Source organism: Macrobrachium rosenbergii, chromosome 9 (genome assembly GCF_040412425.1).
Source record: "Macrobrachium rosenbergii isolate ZJJX-2024 chromosome 9, ASM4041242v1, whole genome shotgun sequence".
NCBI lineage: Eukaryota > Metazoa > Arthropoda > Malacostraca > Decapoda > Palaemonidae > Macrobrachium > Macrobrachium rosenbergii.
In genome coordinates, this window is record NC_089749.1 from 55,981,437 (window position 1) to 55,997,399 (window position 15,963).

The following is a 15,963-nucleotide window of genomic DNA, read 5'->3' on the forward strand; positions in this document are numbered from 1 at the left end:
AATATTTGTCGTTATACATAAAAACATTCATTTTTGAACACTGTCTTTTCATTCAGCCATACTGCATTTGCTGGGAAGGTAGGTTGCGGGGGTGGGGGTGGGGAGGGAAGTTGGAAGCGAACTAAAAATTCGACATTTTATTTTTAAAAATGAGAAGAAGAAAAGAGATATTATCATTTGATCGTATAATTTATTCGTGGAATATGAAAATAACTCAAATAAGTTAAATAATACACATATACATATGTGTGTGTATTTATGTATATATATATATGTATGTATGTATATATATATACACATAGATATGCATATATATTTATATATGCATATATGTATTATAGATTTATATGTATATATATATATACATATATACATATATATATATATATATATATATATATATATATATATATATATATATATACATACAGTATATGTATATATATATATATATCCATGAATATTAACACAAACAATTCAACGCTTTTTTATAGGCAGGCAAAGAGACAGTCATCAGCAAAATAATGTACATATGTACAAGAGAACTGCGTGAGTACAAAAATCGAGTTCGTCAGCACACGTCGTTCAAGATCTGACGACAGACAAGATTCTTAAGAAAATATAGAAAAAACGAGGGCGACGGACAAACATCAGACGGCCGAGGCCTCTAACACTGAATCACGAACACTAATTACAATTTTTCTACCTGTGCCAGGTAACTCCACGAACGGCCGGGTGTACAAAATAAAACTCTGAGAATCGCTGACTGGGGAGAGGAGTCCCAGTGGGCGAAGAAGACTGCTGTCCATACGAAAGAGATTGAAAAGAAAGGAACGAAGGTGACGCTGGAACTGAAAGTGACTCGAGTTCAGAGTCTGGGCTGAAACATAAACACAAAACAGGAGGCACAACAGAGGGACTGGAACCGCTCTGCTGGAAGCGCTGGACTCTCCCAGGCCCCCTTGCTGGACGGCTGCCTTGTTCTCACCTGCCGAGGAAAAGGAAGGAAGTTATTTCTGACGAAAATGTCTGGGTTTTTTTCACTAGTTATTTTTTTTCTTTTTCCACTACCCGCGGCAGAAGTACTTAGGAGAGGTCATGTTACCAAACGGGTCTGTCTCGAGATGGGAGACAATTTTGTTGCACTGTCTTACAACCTCTGAAGGACTGGTTGGGGGATGGTTATGTGTTCATCCGTCTCTCTCTCTCTCTCTCTCTCTCTCTCTCTCTCTCTCTCTCTCTCTCTCTCTCTCTCTCTGAGAGGGTTTCGTAAACAATAGGTATATGACTCGCTCCGTATGACCGCGATGGAGTTTCACATTTTCTCACATTATAAATTAGGTCCAATTTGAACTGGATTCAGTTTTTTATATATATATATATATATATATATATATATATATATATATATATATATATATATATATATATATATATATATTATATTTTAATTTTAATATTTTTTTATATATATATATATGTGTGTGTATACAAATTTATATACGTACATATATGTATACATATTTATATTGTATATATATGTATGAGTTTCACATTTTCTCACATTATAAATTAGGTCCAATTTGAACCGGATTCAGTTTTATATATATATATATATATATATATATATATATATATATATATATATATATATATATATAATGTGTGTATAAAAATTTATATACGTACATATATATAAATATTTATATTGTAAATATATGTATGCGTGTTTGTAAATATGGAAAATATTTTTACCAAAATTATTACCTGTAATCTCGATTGATTAATAATAATAATAATAATAATAATAATAATAATAATAATAATAATAATAACTATGGATCAAGGTATCCATAGTTATTATTATTATTATTATTATTCAAACAAGTAAACATCCACATGCAAATTTTTGCCGTTACCAAGAAAATCTATGAAAATGAGAAAATGACTGAAGAACCTCGACGAAGGACGGTTTTCCTTCGACAGGAGCCGAAACCAAGGACCTTGAGCTTCAACCTACCCTCGTGAATATGCACCCGAACCGTAGCAGGATGAGATCCCGAAGGGACGCAGGAGTACATCCCCGAGTCGTCCACCTTGACGTCCTTCACCGTCAGGCGGCTGGTCGTCTCGCCCCGCTCGCGATCCATCTGTTGGGGGCGAAGGAAATTGTGGCTTTCATGAGATTCTGCAGCTTCTCCATTCTGACAAATACATGCGTTCAGGTCTTTTCTTTGGGAAGTTTCTTATTGTTAAGGTTTCCCAGAATTCAAGAAATATAATGAGTGATAAAGATAATATTCACGAAGGAAAGAGAAGCAATGGAGTGCTTTAAGTCGAAAGGCCTTGCAGCACTCCATTGCTTCTCTTTCCTTCGTGGATTTTTGTCTTTATTTATATATTCATCACGTTCCAGATTTTCGTGACTCAGTTATACATAGTGAGTGATGTTTTATATGTAAATATATGTGCATATTTTATGCTTCCTTGGGTTATATACCTTGTTTTCTTTCCATTACTGGTCTCTACCCACAAGGACCTTTTTGATGCAGTGCCCTCCGTATCAAGGTCACTGATTGCAACATGCAATGCGACTGTGTCACCAGAAGGTGTTATCCTTCTGCAGTCCAACAGATGAGTTTCTTCACTCTTTTGGCGAACCCCCACATTTGTCTTAACTACCTGGTACATGGTCCGTTGTCTAGTTCAACAGTGTCACGGTGATTTTTTAACAGACTAAGCATAAGTCCAGTCAAATCTCACAGCTTAGAATAGTTTAGGAAAGTTCCCTTCAGTTCCGATGGGCTTGTGTTGACCTAAGCAGTGGCTTGTATACCTGGTTGTTAGCTAACTGCGGAGAATCGCTTCGCCGTTGAGATAGACGTTTAGTTAATCATCTCATCACAAAGCCTTATTGACAATCAGGGGCTGGTACCTTTGATATATACTGTAGATATTATATATAATATATATATACATATATATATATATATATATATATATATATATATATACATATATATATATATATATATTATATATGTATACATGCACATATATAATGTATATATATATATATTATATATATCCATATACAGTATATGTATATATATACATGTAGTGTGTTTATTATTTACTTGAAACCTTTTTTCGTAAATGTATCCTGTACCTCCAACCTCTTACAATTCATTATTCAAAGAAATAAAATCACCAGCCACAGTTAAAAGCAAATATCTAAACCCCCTCCCTTTTATTTTTACTCCAACAGAATCGACTACACGAATTTTTCCTCTCTCCTGATGAGCCTGCATTTTATTTCCTCCTCCAAAGAAAAATGGAGGAAAAAAACAGCTGAAATTAATTTTAAAAACTGGCGAAAAACAAATGTCCCGGGAATCTATCTGGGGCGGTAGAATTTGGGGACCTTTTCGTGCGCAGACGCTCTCCGAAAAACTCATTCGGGCATTTGTGATGCTGAATGAAGAATCAAGGAAAAGCTTATATTTTTGGGGGAGTTTTGTTTGTACAAGTAGGCCGGAAGAGTTGAAACAGCTAGTACAGTAATAATGCTGACCTCTTTTCATTTCGGGCTGAATGTCCGGTAGCCTCACCGAGATGTCTGGTTGATAAAGTTATGTATGTATGTGTATATGTATATATATATATATATATATATATATATATATATATATATATATATATATATATATATATATATATATATATATATTATATATATATATATATATATATATATATGTGTATATATTGTGTATATATACATATATATATATATATATATATATATATATGTATATATGTATATATATATTATAAATATATTATATATATATATATATATTATATGTATATATATAATTTATATATATTATATATATATATAAACCAAGATTATATATATGCCATTATATATAAAACATAACTCATTATATTTCTTGAATTCTGAGAATTCCCATTCACAAAAAAAAAAGGAAACTTCTCCAAAAAAAATCTGACATTGGGTCAGAAACACCTTATCCTATTCGTACAGAAAAGCTAAAAAAAAAACACCAGACTCAACTGTCAAGCAAACCCCCTCATCTCACAAAACTTCTGATATGATAAAGTTAGGATAATGAAAAAAATAACTAAGCCCCAATTATCTTACTTGCATCTTGATTCCACCCCTGGGGGAATTGTAGTCCATGAGCTGGGTGTCGTGATACCAGTAGATGAGGGTCGACGGTCCGTATAAAGAGGTCACGAGGCAGGTCAGGGTCAGAGATGACCCTTCCTCCATGAAGATCTCTCGGGGACCTTTGATCTGGACTCTTAGGTCACCTGCAAAGTCGAACAAATAGGATATCCCTAAAACAAAACGTGTATGCCATGTATGTACATTTGCATAATTACATAAAGCAGATGCAAAATTGAAACCTTAAAATGCTGCACCAGTTTATGAAAGATCTCGTCTTTAAACCTGATAGTTGTTTTGAAGTGGCCAAGAGTTTCTTGACTGATTTATGAAAATCGGGCTGTAACCAGACACCTGACGCTTTCAGCCATTCAGCGCTTAAGAGAGTGAAAAGAGGGAATTTGTGTGGTTGGACAGCAAGCTGGAGGAAACGGAGCGGTAATGGAGGTAAAGTAAAAGGTTATGTGAGGGCTAGGGACAGAAGGGGTACTGAAATCAACTTTTATGAAGTCACGAATTTCTTGACTATTCTTTGTGTCTTGGTGAGTTTGACAGATGGTTTCCTGTTGGTTTCTGTCTATCATTTCCCGTTCAGGGGTCAGTTCTTTTCTCTTCTCTTCTCGTTTCCTCATTATCATCAGCTCTTCTTTTCCCTTCTCTTCTCTTCTCTTCCCGTTTCCTCATTATCATCAGCGACTTCTCAAGACCTTCCCCTGGCCATCAACCCATGTGCAGATGATTCTACTCTTAATCCAGTTACTGATTTCACACCTTTCCTGAAAAGCTGGTTTTTAATCGCAATTTTTTTCTTATTGGAAGATGTTCTTACAGACAAGGATGGTAACTTGAGAGATGTGAGTGTGAATAGGGATAGTATGCCGGAAGTTGAGTGTAGATAATGAGTATTTCAGAAGATTGTAAACGTAACTTAATACACTTCGAAAATTTCAAGAATACTTCACTTACTTCAGTTGATTCCTGTGGTACTCTCGTTAATATCAAAATTTGATAATCCAGGAACCTACTTGTTCAGATTCGGATCTCTGTTCTTTCTTATGTTTTCCCTTATTCTTTGTATTTTTAATTAGATGCCTTTATCTAGGCAGGCCAAGGAGAACAAGTAGAAAGAATGGTTTAACTTAACCCGTCACAAATGAGAGCTCAGAAGCTGAGTGAGAATTCCGAAGCTTGGAACCTGGTGAGAGGATTCACCGAACTATTGTGGCAAGAGGTGTCCTAAGAGGCGTCGTTACGAGCCCCTCTGATAGAAATGAAAATGATTTAAAGGACAAAAGGTGATGCAGCTTCTCAAGATGAAATCTCTCAGGGCCATAACTTATATTCCTCTCGTATTTTCGAGTTATAAATCTTCGTGATTTGAAAATGCATCCTGGCCGTCGAAGGATTATGGCACGGGGATAATCTGGCTTGATCAAAACAGTAACAATATGTATCCTACATTTGCATAATTATATGATCAGATCAAAATTGAAACTCTCTAAAATGTTGCTCTCAGTTTATCTCTCTCTCGTCTTCAAACTTGAGTATGAATATTTTTAGACTTATGATCTTACGTTTATTACCTCTCTCTCTCTCTCTTGACTGATTTATCTCTCTCTCTCTCTCTCTCTCTCTCTCCTGAGTTCAATACTTTTTGGACTTAATGAGAGTGCATTAAGGGAATTTCTCTGGTTCTCTCTCTCTCTGAAGGTACACACGAGGCCAGTTGGCATATCAAATTATTAAACGCAATAATTTATTAGTGGTGGATGGACCAAAAAGTAAGTGCAATATTTTTGCTTTACATTCAAGAGATCCTGTTCTGTTTTTAATTTTCTGTAAAAGAAGACTATTTGCCAGTTTTGTCTTCCGTGCACTTTATTCTGTCCGCAATATTTTCTGTCCGCCCTCAGATCTTCTTTTGAGGCTAGAGGGCTTGCAAATTGGTATGTTGATCATCTACCCTCCAATCATCAACACCCAAATTCTTTAGTCCTCTCTCTTCTCTTTTTATTTTATTTAAGGTTAAAGTTAGGCATAATCAAGCTTCTGGCAACGATATAGACCAGGCATCACCACCGGGCCATGGTTAATGTTTCGTGGTCCGTGGCTCATACAGTTACTGATTTAACGAGTCCCGAAAGATGATCTTTTTCGGTGGCCTTTTCTTTATTGCCATGCTGTACAGAAAACTCGATTACGTCGAAGAAACTTCGGCGCATTTTTTACTTGTTTATTATATTCTTCGGTCAGCTTGTTATAGCTACAGCCACGTAACACTTGTAGAAATATATTAGGGAATACTGTCTCTGCACCACAGCATCTGCGACATTCGAACGAAAAGGCCAGATACCGAACGTCCGGAAAAAGTTGATTCCTGGGTCCATTCCATATTTCGGGAAATTCCGATAACTCCAGCATATAAACTTGGCAAGATATTCGCGGAAGTAAATTATCTTTTCGGCGGAAGTTTTCTTTTTACTTTTTTATTAATGAGATGCCCCTTTATCTAGGCTAATGGCGAGAACAAATGCGTGTTACCTACCAGTGTTATTGCCCGCGTGAGTGCTCGTGAATGAGTGACCTGAAATAGGGGAATGGGTGACCTAAAATAGGTGACGATGAGAGGAGACAGAGAAACGGCCTGGAAATTGGATTATTAATGATTTAGAATTTCGGAGATTGGACTATCATATTTTCTTCTTGTAAACATTACTACCTGTTGCTTTCTCTCTCTCTCTCTCTCTCTCTCTCTCTCTCTCTCTCTCTTTCTCATTGGACGGGTGGGTACCGTTCTCTGCTAGCACTCTGCTGACCCCGCGTTCGATTCTCTGACCGGCCAATGAAGAATTAGAGGAATTTATTTCTGGTGATAGAAATTCATTTCTCGCTACAATGTGGTTCGGATTCCACAATAAGCTGTAGGTTCCTTGATAGGTAACAATTGGTTCTTAGCCACGTCAAATAAAACTGATACTCTCGGACCAGCCCTAGGAGAGCTGTTAATCAGCTCAGTGGTCTGGTTAAACTAAGGTATACTTCTCTCTCTCTCTCTCTCTCTCTCTCTCTCTCTCTCTCTCGCTACATTTGGCGACTGGTTCACAACTTGGAAACAATAATAAAACACCATTAGTTTTTGCATATAAAATCTCTCTCTCTCTCTCTCTCTCTCTCTCTCTCTCTCTCTCTCTCTCTCTCTCTCTCTCCAATTCTCTCATTGTCACTTAAGGTGTCCATGTATCATATCAACATCTTAAATGAATAATTTCATTCAGGAAGATGGAGAGAGAGAAAGAGAGAGAGAGATAAAAATTTTACATAAAAACATCTTTAATTTTCAGTAAAAGAAGAAATAAATTAGCATCTGGTCCGAGCATCTCGCAATCCGTCATTCTGTGGCAATATTTTCTGTCCCCTCCCATACACGAGGCTCGGGGATGGAAGAACAGTGCTCGCAGAATCAAGACAAATCTCTGTAGGGCCGCTGCAGTGCGGTCCTTTTTCTGCAGTGTTTGACCGTTGGTGATAAGGCAGCACACACCCTCCCCATACCCTTGGAACGCCAGGAAAAAACAGAGGGGGGAGACGGTCCCCTGAGTCTTATCTCCCGGTCTGGTTAAAGTTTCGTTGTCCGTGGCTCATACAGCATTAGCTCCGAGAACCGAAAGTTAGATCTGTTTTCGGTGGCCTTGCTCTTATACGCTAGGAAGCGGTTAACAGCTGATTGCGCCGAAGGAAACGTTAACGGCGCATTTTTCTTGTTTATCACGTAACACTTGTAGAAATAATTTAGGGAATACTGTCTCTACATCACAGCATCTGCGACATTCGAACGAGGCCAGATACCGAACGCCCGGAAAAAGTTGAAGTGGGTCCATTCCATCTTTCCGGGGACATTCTTCCGAAACTCCCGCATATAAACTTGGCAAGATATTTCGAAGAAAACGTTAAATTATCTTTGCGGCGGAAGGAAACGTTTTTACTTTTTTATTACCTGAGCTATGCCCCGCCATAACTCCGGCTAATGGCGCCACAAATGCGTGTTACCTACCCGTGTTATTGCCCGCGTGAGTGCTCGTGAATGAGTGACCTGAAATAGGGGAATGGGTGACCTAAAATAAGTGACGATCGGGAAGCGTCGTGGTCGAGAGGAAACAGAGAAACGGCCTTGAAATTGATTATTAATGATTTAGAATTTCGGAGATTGGATTATCATATTTTCTTCTTGTAAACATTACTACCTGTTGCTTTCTCTCTCTCTCTATCTCATTGGACGGGTGGGTACCGTTCTCCGTTAGCACTCTGCTGACCCCGCGTTCGATTCTCTGACCGGCCAATGAAGAATTAGAGGAATTTATTTCTGTTGAAGAAATTCATTCTCTTGCTACAAAACGTTCGGATTCCACAATAAGCTGTAACAGTCCCTTGCTAGGTATCTAATTGGTTCTTAACCACGTAAAATAAATCTAATCTTGCCAGCCTAAAGAGCTGTTAATCAGCTCAGTGGTCTGAAGTTAAACTAAGATATACTCTCTCTCTCTCTCTCTCGTTCTCTCTCTCTCTCTCTCTCTCTCGTTCTCTCTTTACATTTGGAAACTGGTTCAACTTGAAACAATAATAAAACACCATTAGTTTTGCATATAAAATCTCTCTCTCTCTCTCTCTCTCTCTCTTCTCTCTCTCTCTCTCTCTCTCTCTCTCTCTCTCTCATTGTCACCTTAAGGTGTCCATATATCTCGTCAACATCTTCATGAATCAGTCAGTCAGGAAGAGGGAGAGAGAGAGAGAGAGAGATAAAAAATATTACATAAAAACATCTGAAAGAGACAGTAACCACGAAATAAATTAGCATCTGGTCCGAGCAAACAATCCGTCACGGCTAGTGGTTAACATTTTCGTCCCTTATACACGAGGCTCGGGGATGGAAGAACAGTGCTCGCAGAATCAACGACAAATCTCTTGAAGGGCCGCTTAGTGCGGCTCTTTTTCTGCAGGATTTGACCGTTGGTGAAGGGCAGAACGACACCCTCCACACTCTTTGGAAACGCCAGGAAAAACTGAGGGGGAAACGTTCCAGAGAGTCTTATCTCCCGGTCTTTCAGACCGTGGTGGCTTGTGCATCGTTGCCATGTTACAGAGCTCTTGTAGAAGGAAACGTTAACAGCTCTTGTTGAAGGAAACGTTAACAGCTCTTGTAGAAGGAAACGTTAACAGCTCTCGTTGAAGGAAACGTTAACAGCTCTTGTAGAAGGAAACGTTAACAGCTCTCGTTGAAGGAAACGTTAACAGCTCTTGTAGAAGGAAACGTTAACAACTCTCGTAGAAGGAAACTTTCACAGCTCTTGTAGAAGGAAACGTCCAGAGCCTTTGCAGAACGAAACGTCCAGAGCTCTTGTAGAAGGAAACGTTAACAGCTCTTGTAGAAGGAAACGTTAACAGCTCTCGTTGAAGGAAACGTTAACAGCTCTTGTAGAAGGAAACGTTAACAACTCTCGTAGAAGGAAACTTTCACAGCTCTTGTAGAAGGAAACGTCCAGAGCCTTTGCAGAACGAAACGTCCAGAGCTCTTGTAGAAGGAAACGTTCACAGCTCTTGTAGAAGGAAACGTTCACAGCTCTTGTGAAAGAAAACGTTATCAGCTCTTGTAGAAGGAAACGTTCACAGCTCTTGTAGAAGGAAACGTTCACGGGTCTTGTAGAAGGAAACGGTCACAGCTCTTGTAGAAGGAAACGTTCATAGCTATTGAAGGAGGAAACGTTCGAGAGGTTGCTGAGATAAATTTTTGTTGTTTTCTAGATTGAGGATTTAACTGCGTTCAGAAGTGTTCAAAGGCTCATTGGTTAGCCTCATAGAAGATGAAAATGAATTTAAAGTTTCTCACGATCTAAATGAAAACAGGGAAGAACGTATCATCACAGAATCTCTAATAATCTGCATGAGAATGGGGATAAAACGTTATCGTAGTATCTCGCAGAATTCTGAATGAAAATGATAAAAAAAAAGCGAGGTTACGGATTTTCCGATAATCTCATTTGAAACTGAGGAGGTATCTTCAAACTCCAATAATCTCCATAAGAAGATAATAAAACACGTTTTAATTATCTGAATCATAACTGGGAACAAAGTAGTTTTATAGGGTCTGATAATCAGCATGAAACAGTGAAAAAAGAGTGTATGCAAAGGCTCTCCGACTATCCTCATGGAACAGAGATGAAAATGCATTCTAATTCTCTGATATTATGAGTGAAACCAGAAAGAAAATATATTCACTGATTTCATGGCAGTCTCTCATAAATTGCATTATTTTCTCTCTCTTAAGCTGGTTTTTCATCTGGATTAAGAAGAAGAAGAAGAAGAAGAAGAAAATAATAATAATGGTAATAATAATAATAAAGAATGGCCTTTTTTATAAGTACACAAGTATTCATTTGATCAATTAAAAGCATACCGTATGGTTATCGTAGAAGACTTTTCAGTGTTTGTGAAATCATTTTGATAGAAGCTAATCAATCAATCACTCTATTAACATGTTGAATGTCAGGTGAGGATGGCTGATTGCACATTATATACATGTATATATGTATATATACAGTATATGTAAATATATGATGTTATATTTTAGTATGTATATATATATATATATATATATATATATATATATATATATATATATATATATATATATATATACATATATATATATACATATATATATATATATGATCATGAATTTCATTGATGGCTTATGATAAAGTGCAAATGATGATGATACAAACAGAAAATGGGAAATCCTCACCGTCTTTGGTAGAAGCTGTATTATTGGCAACGAAGACTTTCGTCTTGCTGACGCTGATGGGTTGGGAGGGCCCTGGAAAAGACGTAGAATCAATCATTTCTGTTCCCTCGACACATTAGAAGAAACTAAATACAACTCCGGTAAGGAGAAGTGCTCAAATTGGTATTTGCAGTTTTTCTTTTATTTAGTAACTCTGTGATTCTCAAACTGGTGCCTCAGACAGTGCCTAGGGGTGCCGCAAGATTCTCATGAATTTTGTCTTAGCTAGATCATCACAATGAACATTTATAAAAAAGAAAAGTTTGCAGAAGTCTTCATGTAGTTATTATCAGTGTGTCTACTCTTATTATGTTTATCTAATTCTTTTGATATGGTCTTTGTTTGTACAGTATATTTCTGCATGTACGGTGTGATGATTTTGGTTTGAGTATGGATAATAATTTTATTCATTAAATAAGAAGTTAATTCATGCGTTATGGTGGGATTGTGAAGAAGGGGTGCCACGGCAATGATTACATTAGTTAGGGTGCCATCACTATAAAAAGATAGAGAACCACTGAATTTTAGATACACGCCTTTTCTCCCTCGGAAGGGGTGGCTCAGATTGTTAGCCATCTTTGTGGGATGAGTTTGCAAGCCCTATGACCCTAGCAAAATTAACAGTGTAGGTTTTTTTGTCTAGGAATAGAGTAAGTTTTATTGTCTAGGAATATCTTTAGTATTTTTCTAGGAAGAGTAAGTTCTGTTTTGGTCTAGGAATGATGTAAATTTTTTTTTTCTAGGAATAGTCTAAGTTTTATTGTCTAGGAATAGTCTAAGTTTTTTTTTTGCCTAGGAATAGTCTAAGTTTTTTATATATGAATAGTCTAGGTTTTATTGTCTAGGAATAGTTGAGTCTTTTTGTCTAGGAATAGTCTAAGTTTTTTATCTAGTATTTATTGTCTAGGAATAGTCTAAGTTTTATTGCCTAGGAATAGTCTAAGTTTTATTGTCTAGGAATAGTCTAAGTTTTTTATCTAGGAATAGTCTAAGTTTTTTTTTCTAGGAATAGTTTCAGATTTTTTGCATTTTAGGAATAGTTTAGGGTGGTTTATTTCTTAGAAATAGTCTAGGGGTTTTCCGTCTGGAGATCCCAGTCGGTTACCTATCCAAGAACCGTGAGTGAAGGGAAAAAAATGTAGGACTGAAAGAGCCTCATTACCAAGGAGGTGAGCGTTAGAACATCAAAGTGAAACAGGTAATATGACGAACATATTGCTTAAGGGACTTCAGTGTAGTTCTCTAAGTAGTTCTGAGAATGATTACAGACGGGAGCGAGGAGGTAAAAAGTCATGTATGAGAGAGAGAGAGAGAGAGAGAGAGAGAGAGAGAGAGAGAGAGAGAGAGATTATTAGCAAGCCTTCAGAGTGGAAGGGAAAAAAGGCTGATAGCAATTTACCTGAGAGAGTGAGATTATAGCAGACTTTCAGAGGAAGATGGGAAAAAGGTTAATGGCAATTTACTCTATCTGAGAGAGAGAGAGAGAGAGAGAGAGAGAGAGAGAGAGAGAGAGAGAGAGAGAGAGAGAGAGAGAGAGAGAGAGAGAGGGGGTTATAGCAAGCTTTCAAACTGTGAAGAGGAAACAGCAACTATTCATAGGGACAGGGAAAAGGTTGATAACAACTTACGTAACACAAAGAGAAAGAGAGAGAGAGAGAGAGAGAGAGAGAGAGAGAGAGAGAGAGAGAGAGAGAGAGACTCACCGTAAACATTCAAGGTCACGGGTCTGGAAATCTTTGGGTCTGAGTTCACTTGGCACTCGTAGATACCGGCGTCCCTCAGCTGAGCATATTGCACCACCAGAGTCCACAAATCGCTTCCCTCTTCGTGCACTACCTGGGAATGGAAAATAAATAAAATTTTTTCCAGTTCCCCTAAGAATTAGACGCTCAAAATAGAGGGTTCTTGCACTCATGCATCAGTTCTTTTATAAATTTCCTATGAACTACAAACGCCAAATAGAAAGTTCTTGCACTCATGCATCAGCTCTTTTATAATTTCTCTGAGAGCTACAAACTCCAAATAGACAATTCTTGCACTCATGCATCAGTTCTTTTACAATTTCATAAGAACTAGAAACTCCACATAGAAAGTTCTTGCACTCATGCATCAGCTCTTTTACAGTTTTCCTAAGAACTAGAAACTCTACATAGAAAGTTATTACACTCATGCATCAGTTCTTTTACATTTTCTCTAAGAAATAGAGAGTCCATGTAGAAGGTTCTTCCACTCATGATTTAGTTCTTTTACAATTTCTCTAAGAAATAAAAACTTCATATTGAAAGTTCTTGCACTCATGCATCAGTTTTTAACAGTTTTCCCAAGAACTAGAAACTCCAAATAGAAAGTTCTTCCACTCATGCATCAGTTCTTTTACAATTTTCCTAAGAACTAGAAACTCAAAATAGAAAGTTCTTGCAGTCATGCATCAGTTCTTTTACAGTTTTCCTAAAAACAGAAACTCAGAAAGTTTTTGCGCTCATGCATTGTTCTTTTACAATTTTCCATAAGAGCTAGAAACTCAAAATAGAAAGTTCTTGCACTCATGCATCAATCCTTTTATCATTTTCCTATGAATTAGAAACTCCAAATAGAAAGTTCTTGCACTCATGCATCAGTGCTTGTATGATTTTCCAAAGAACTTGAAACTCCAAATAGAAAGTTCTTGCAGTCATGCATCAGTGCTTGTATGATTTTCCAAAGAACTTGAAACTCCAAATAGAAAGTTCTTGTACTCATGCATCAGTGCTTGTATGATTTTCCAAAGAACTTGAAACTCCAAATAGAAAGTTCTTGCACTCATGCATCAGTGCTTATATGATTTTCCAAAGAACTAGAAGCCCCAGATAGAAAGTTAATGCACTCAGTCTTCCACCGCACTGAAAACCTCCCCCGAAAGGATCATCCATGCTCTGCATGGTAGAATTGAGATGAGAATTTACGCGTTGGCTGTGCTTGCTTGCCATGCAGTATTTTATGAATTCTATTTCTTGAGTACTAGAAATTTTTTGTACGGTCTCATACGCTTTCAGAGATTTTGCCGTTTTGATAAGAATTCAAAACTTTAAGTGAAGATAGGATTGTATGTATGTATATATATGCATATATATATACATATACATATATACATACATATATATTATATATATATGTATATGTATACATTTACATTATAAATATATTTTATATATATATATATATATATATATATATATATATATATATATATATATATATATATATATAATGATTATTATCACTTTTGTATGTGATTCATATATCACACATTACCACAGGTGAAAAATAAGAGACGGGGTGTAGGTCCTGACCGGTTTCGACTTTATTTCCAAGCCATTGACGAAGGAAATAAAGTCGAAACCGGTCTTATTTTTCACCTGTGGTAATGTGTGATATATATATAATAAGTATGTATGTATGTATGTATATATATATGTATATATGTATATATATTTATATATATGCATATATATATGTGTGTGTGTGTGTGTTTCAACCGATCTGTCTGCTTTGACTCAAAAATAATGATTTGCATCTGATTTGCATTGAATGAAACTTAAAAACTCAATAACTGACCAAGCAAAAATGTTCACCTGAAGAAAAAGCTTTGGTCGTACTAATTATAAACTCCTCCTGTAATTAAGAAGCGGAACTACAAGCTAATTACACAAAATACGGAAGTGGCTCTCAAGTTGTAACACCCCATAGAGTTCCTTTTTCCTTTACTGCAAGTGGTTCGTAGGAAATTAAGCCTTGGATGAAAAATAATCCCCTCCACTCGTCTCGAGGACCATTTTCCTTCCATCTCTCTCTCTCTCTCTCTCTCTCTCTCTCTCTCTCTCTCTCTCTCTCTCTCTCTCTCTCTCTCTCTCTCTCCTTCGAAGCTTGTTCGCCCATAAGGATTTTACAGAGTTTCTTTCCTTTTGAAGGGGTCGTTCAGTGCCCAAAGAAAGGTCTGCGAACTCCTCAGCTGATTGTTGACAAAGACGTGTGTTTTTCTCAACTTTCCAATTGAATGTTAACAAAGACAGGAGTTTTCTTAAGTCTCTAATTGAAAGTCGATAAACACCTAAGTTTTTCTTAACTGTCCAGTCGAGTGTTGACGTCAAAGACGTGAGTTTTTCATGACTCTCCAAATGAATGTTGGCAATGACGCGAGTGTCTGTTAACTCTCCAAATGAATGTTGGCAAAGACGTGAGATTGTCTTAACTGTCCAGTCGAATGTTGACAAAGACGTGAGTTTTTCTAAACTCTCCAACTGGATGATGGCAAAGACTTGAGTTTTTCCTAACTCCCTAACTGAGTGTTGACAAAGACGTGAGTTTTTTCTCAACTCTCCAACTGGATGATGGCAAAGACGTGAGTTTTTTCTCAACTCTCCAGCTGGATGATGGCAAAGGCGTGAGTTTTTCCTAACTCGCTGACTGAATGTTGACAAAGACGTGAGTTTTTTCTCAACTCTCCAACTGGATGTTGGCAAAGACACGAGTTTTTCCTATCTCCAAATGAATGTTGGCAAAGACATGAGTTTTTCCTAACTTTCCAAATGATTGTTGGCAAAGAAGTGAGTTTTTCTTAACTCTCCAAATGAATGTTGGCAACATGAGTTTTTCCTGACTCTCCAAATGAATGTTGGCAACAGTTTTTCCTGACTCTCCAAATGAATGTTGACAAAGACGTGAGTTTTTCTTAACTCACCAAATGAATGTTGGCAAAGACATGAGTTTTTCCTAACTCTCCAACAGAATATTGACAAAGACTTGGGTTTTTCTTAACTCTCCAAATGAATGTTGGCAATGACATGAGTTTCTCTAAACTCTCCGACTGGATGATGGCAAAGACATGAGTTTTTCTTATCTATCCAGTCGAATGTTGACGAAGACGTGGGTTTCTCTAAACTCTCCGACTGGATGA

General features: G+C 37.0%; 1 protein-coding gene across 1 annotated transcript in view; it reads right to left on the reverse strand.

Annotated features, from left to right (window-relative positions):
- Nucleotides 1-459: 459 nt before the first annotated feature.
- Nucleotides 460-15,963, reverse strand: part of LOC136842120 (neuronal growth regulator 1-like) — a 53,179-nt gene continuing 37,675 nt past the window's right edge. Inside the window, exons 5-9 of the mRNA XM_067109489.1 lie at nt 12,734-12,866; nt 10,992-11,063; nt 4,169-4,341; nt 2,021-2,150; nt 460-988 (exon numbers count right to left, since the gene is read on the reverse strand). Of these exons, the coding sequence (XP_066965590.1) occupies nt 651-988; nt 2,021-2,150; nt 4,169-4,341; nt 10,992-11,063; nt 12,734-12,866 (846 nt within the window). The 3' untranslated portion in view covers nt 460-650. The remainder of the gene's footprint in view (nt 989-2,020; nt 2,151-4,168; nt 4,342-10,991; nt 11,064-12,733; nt 12,867-15,963) is intronic.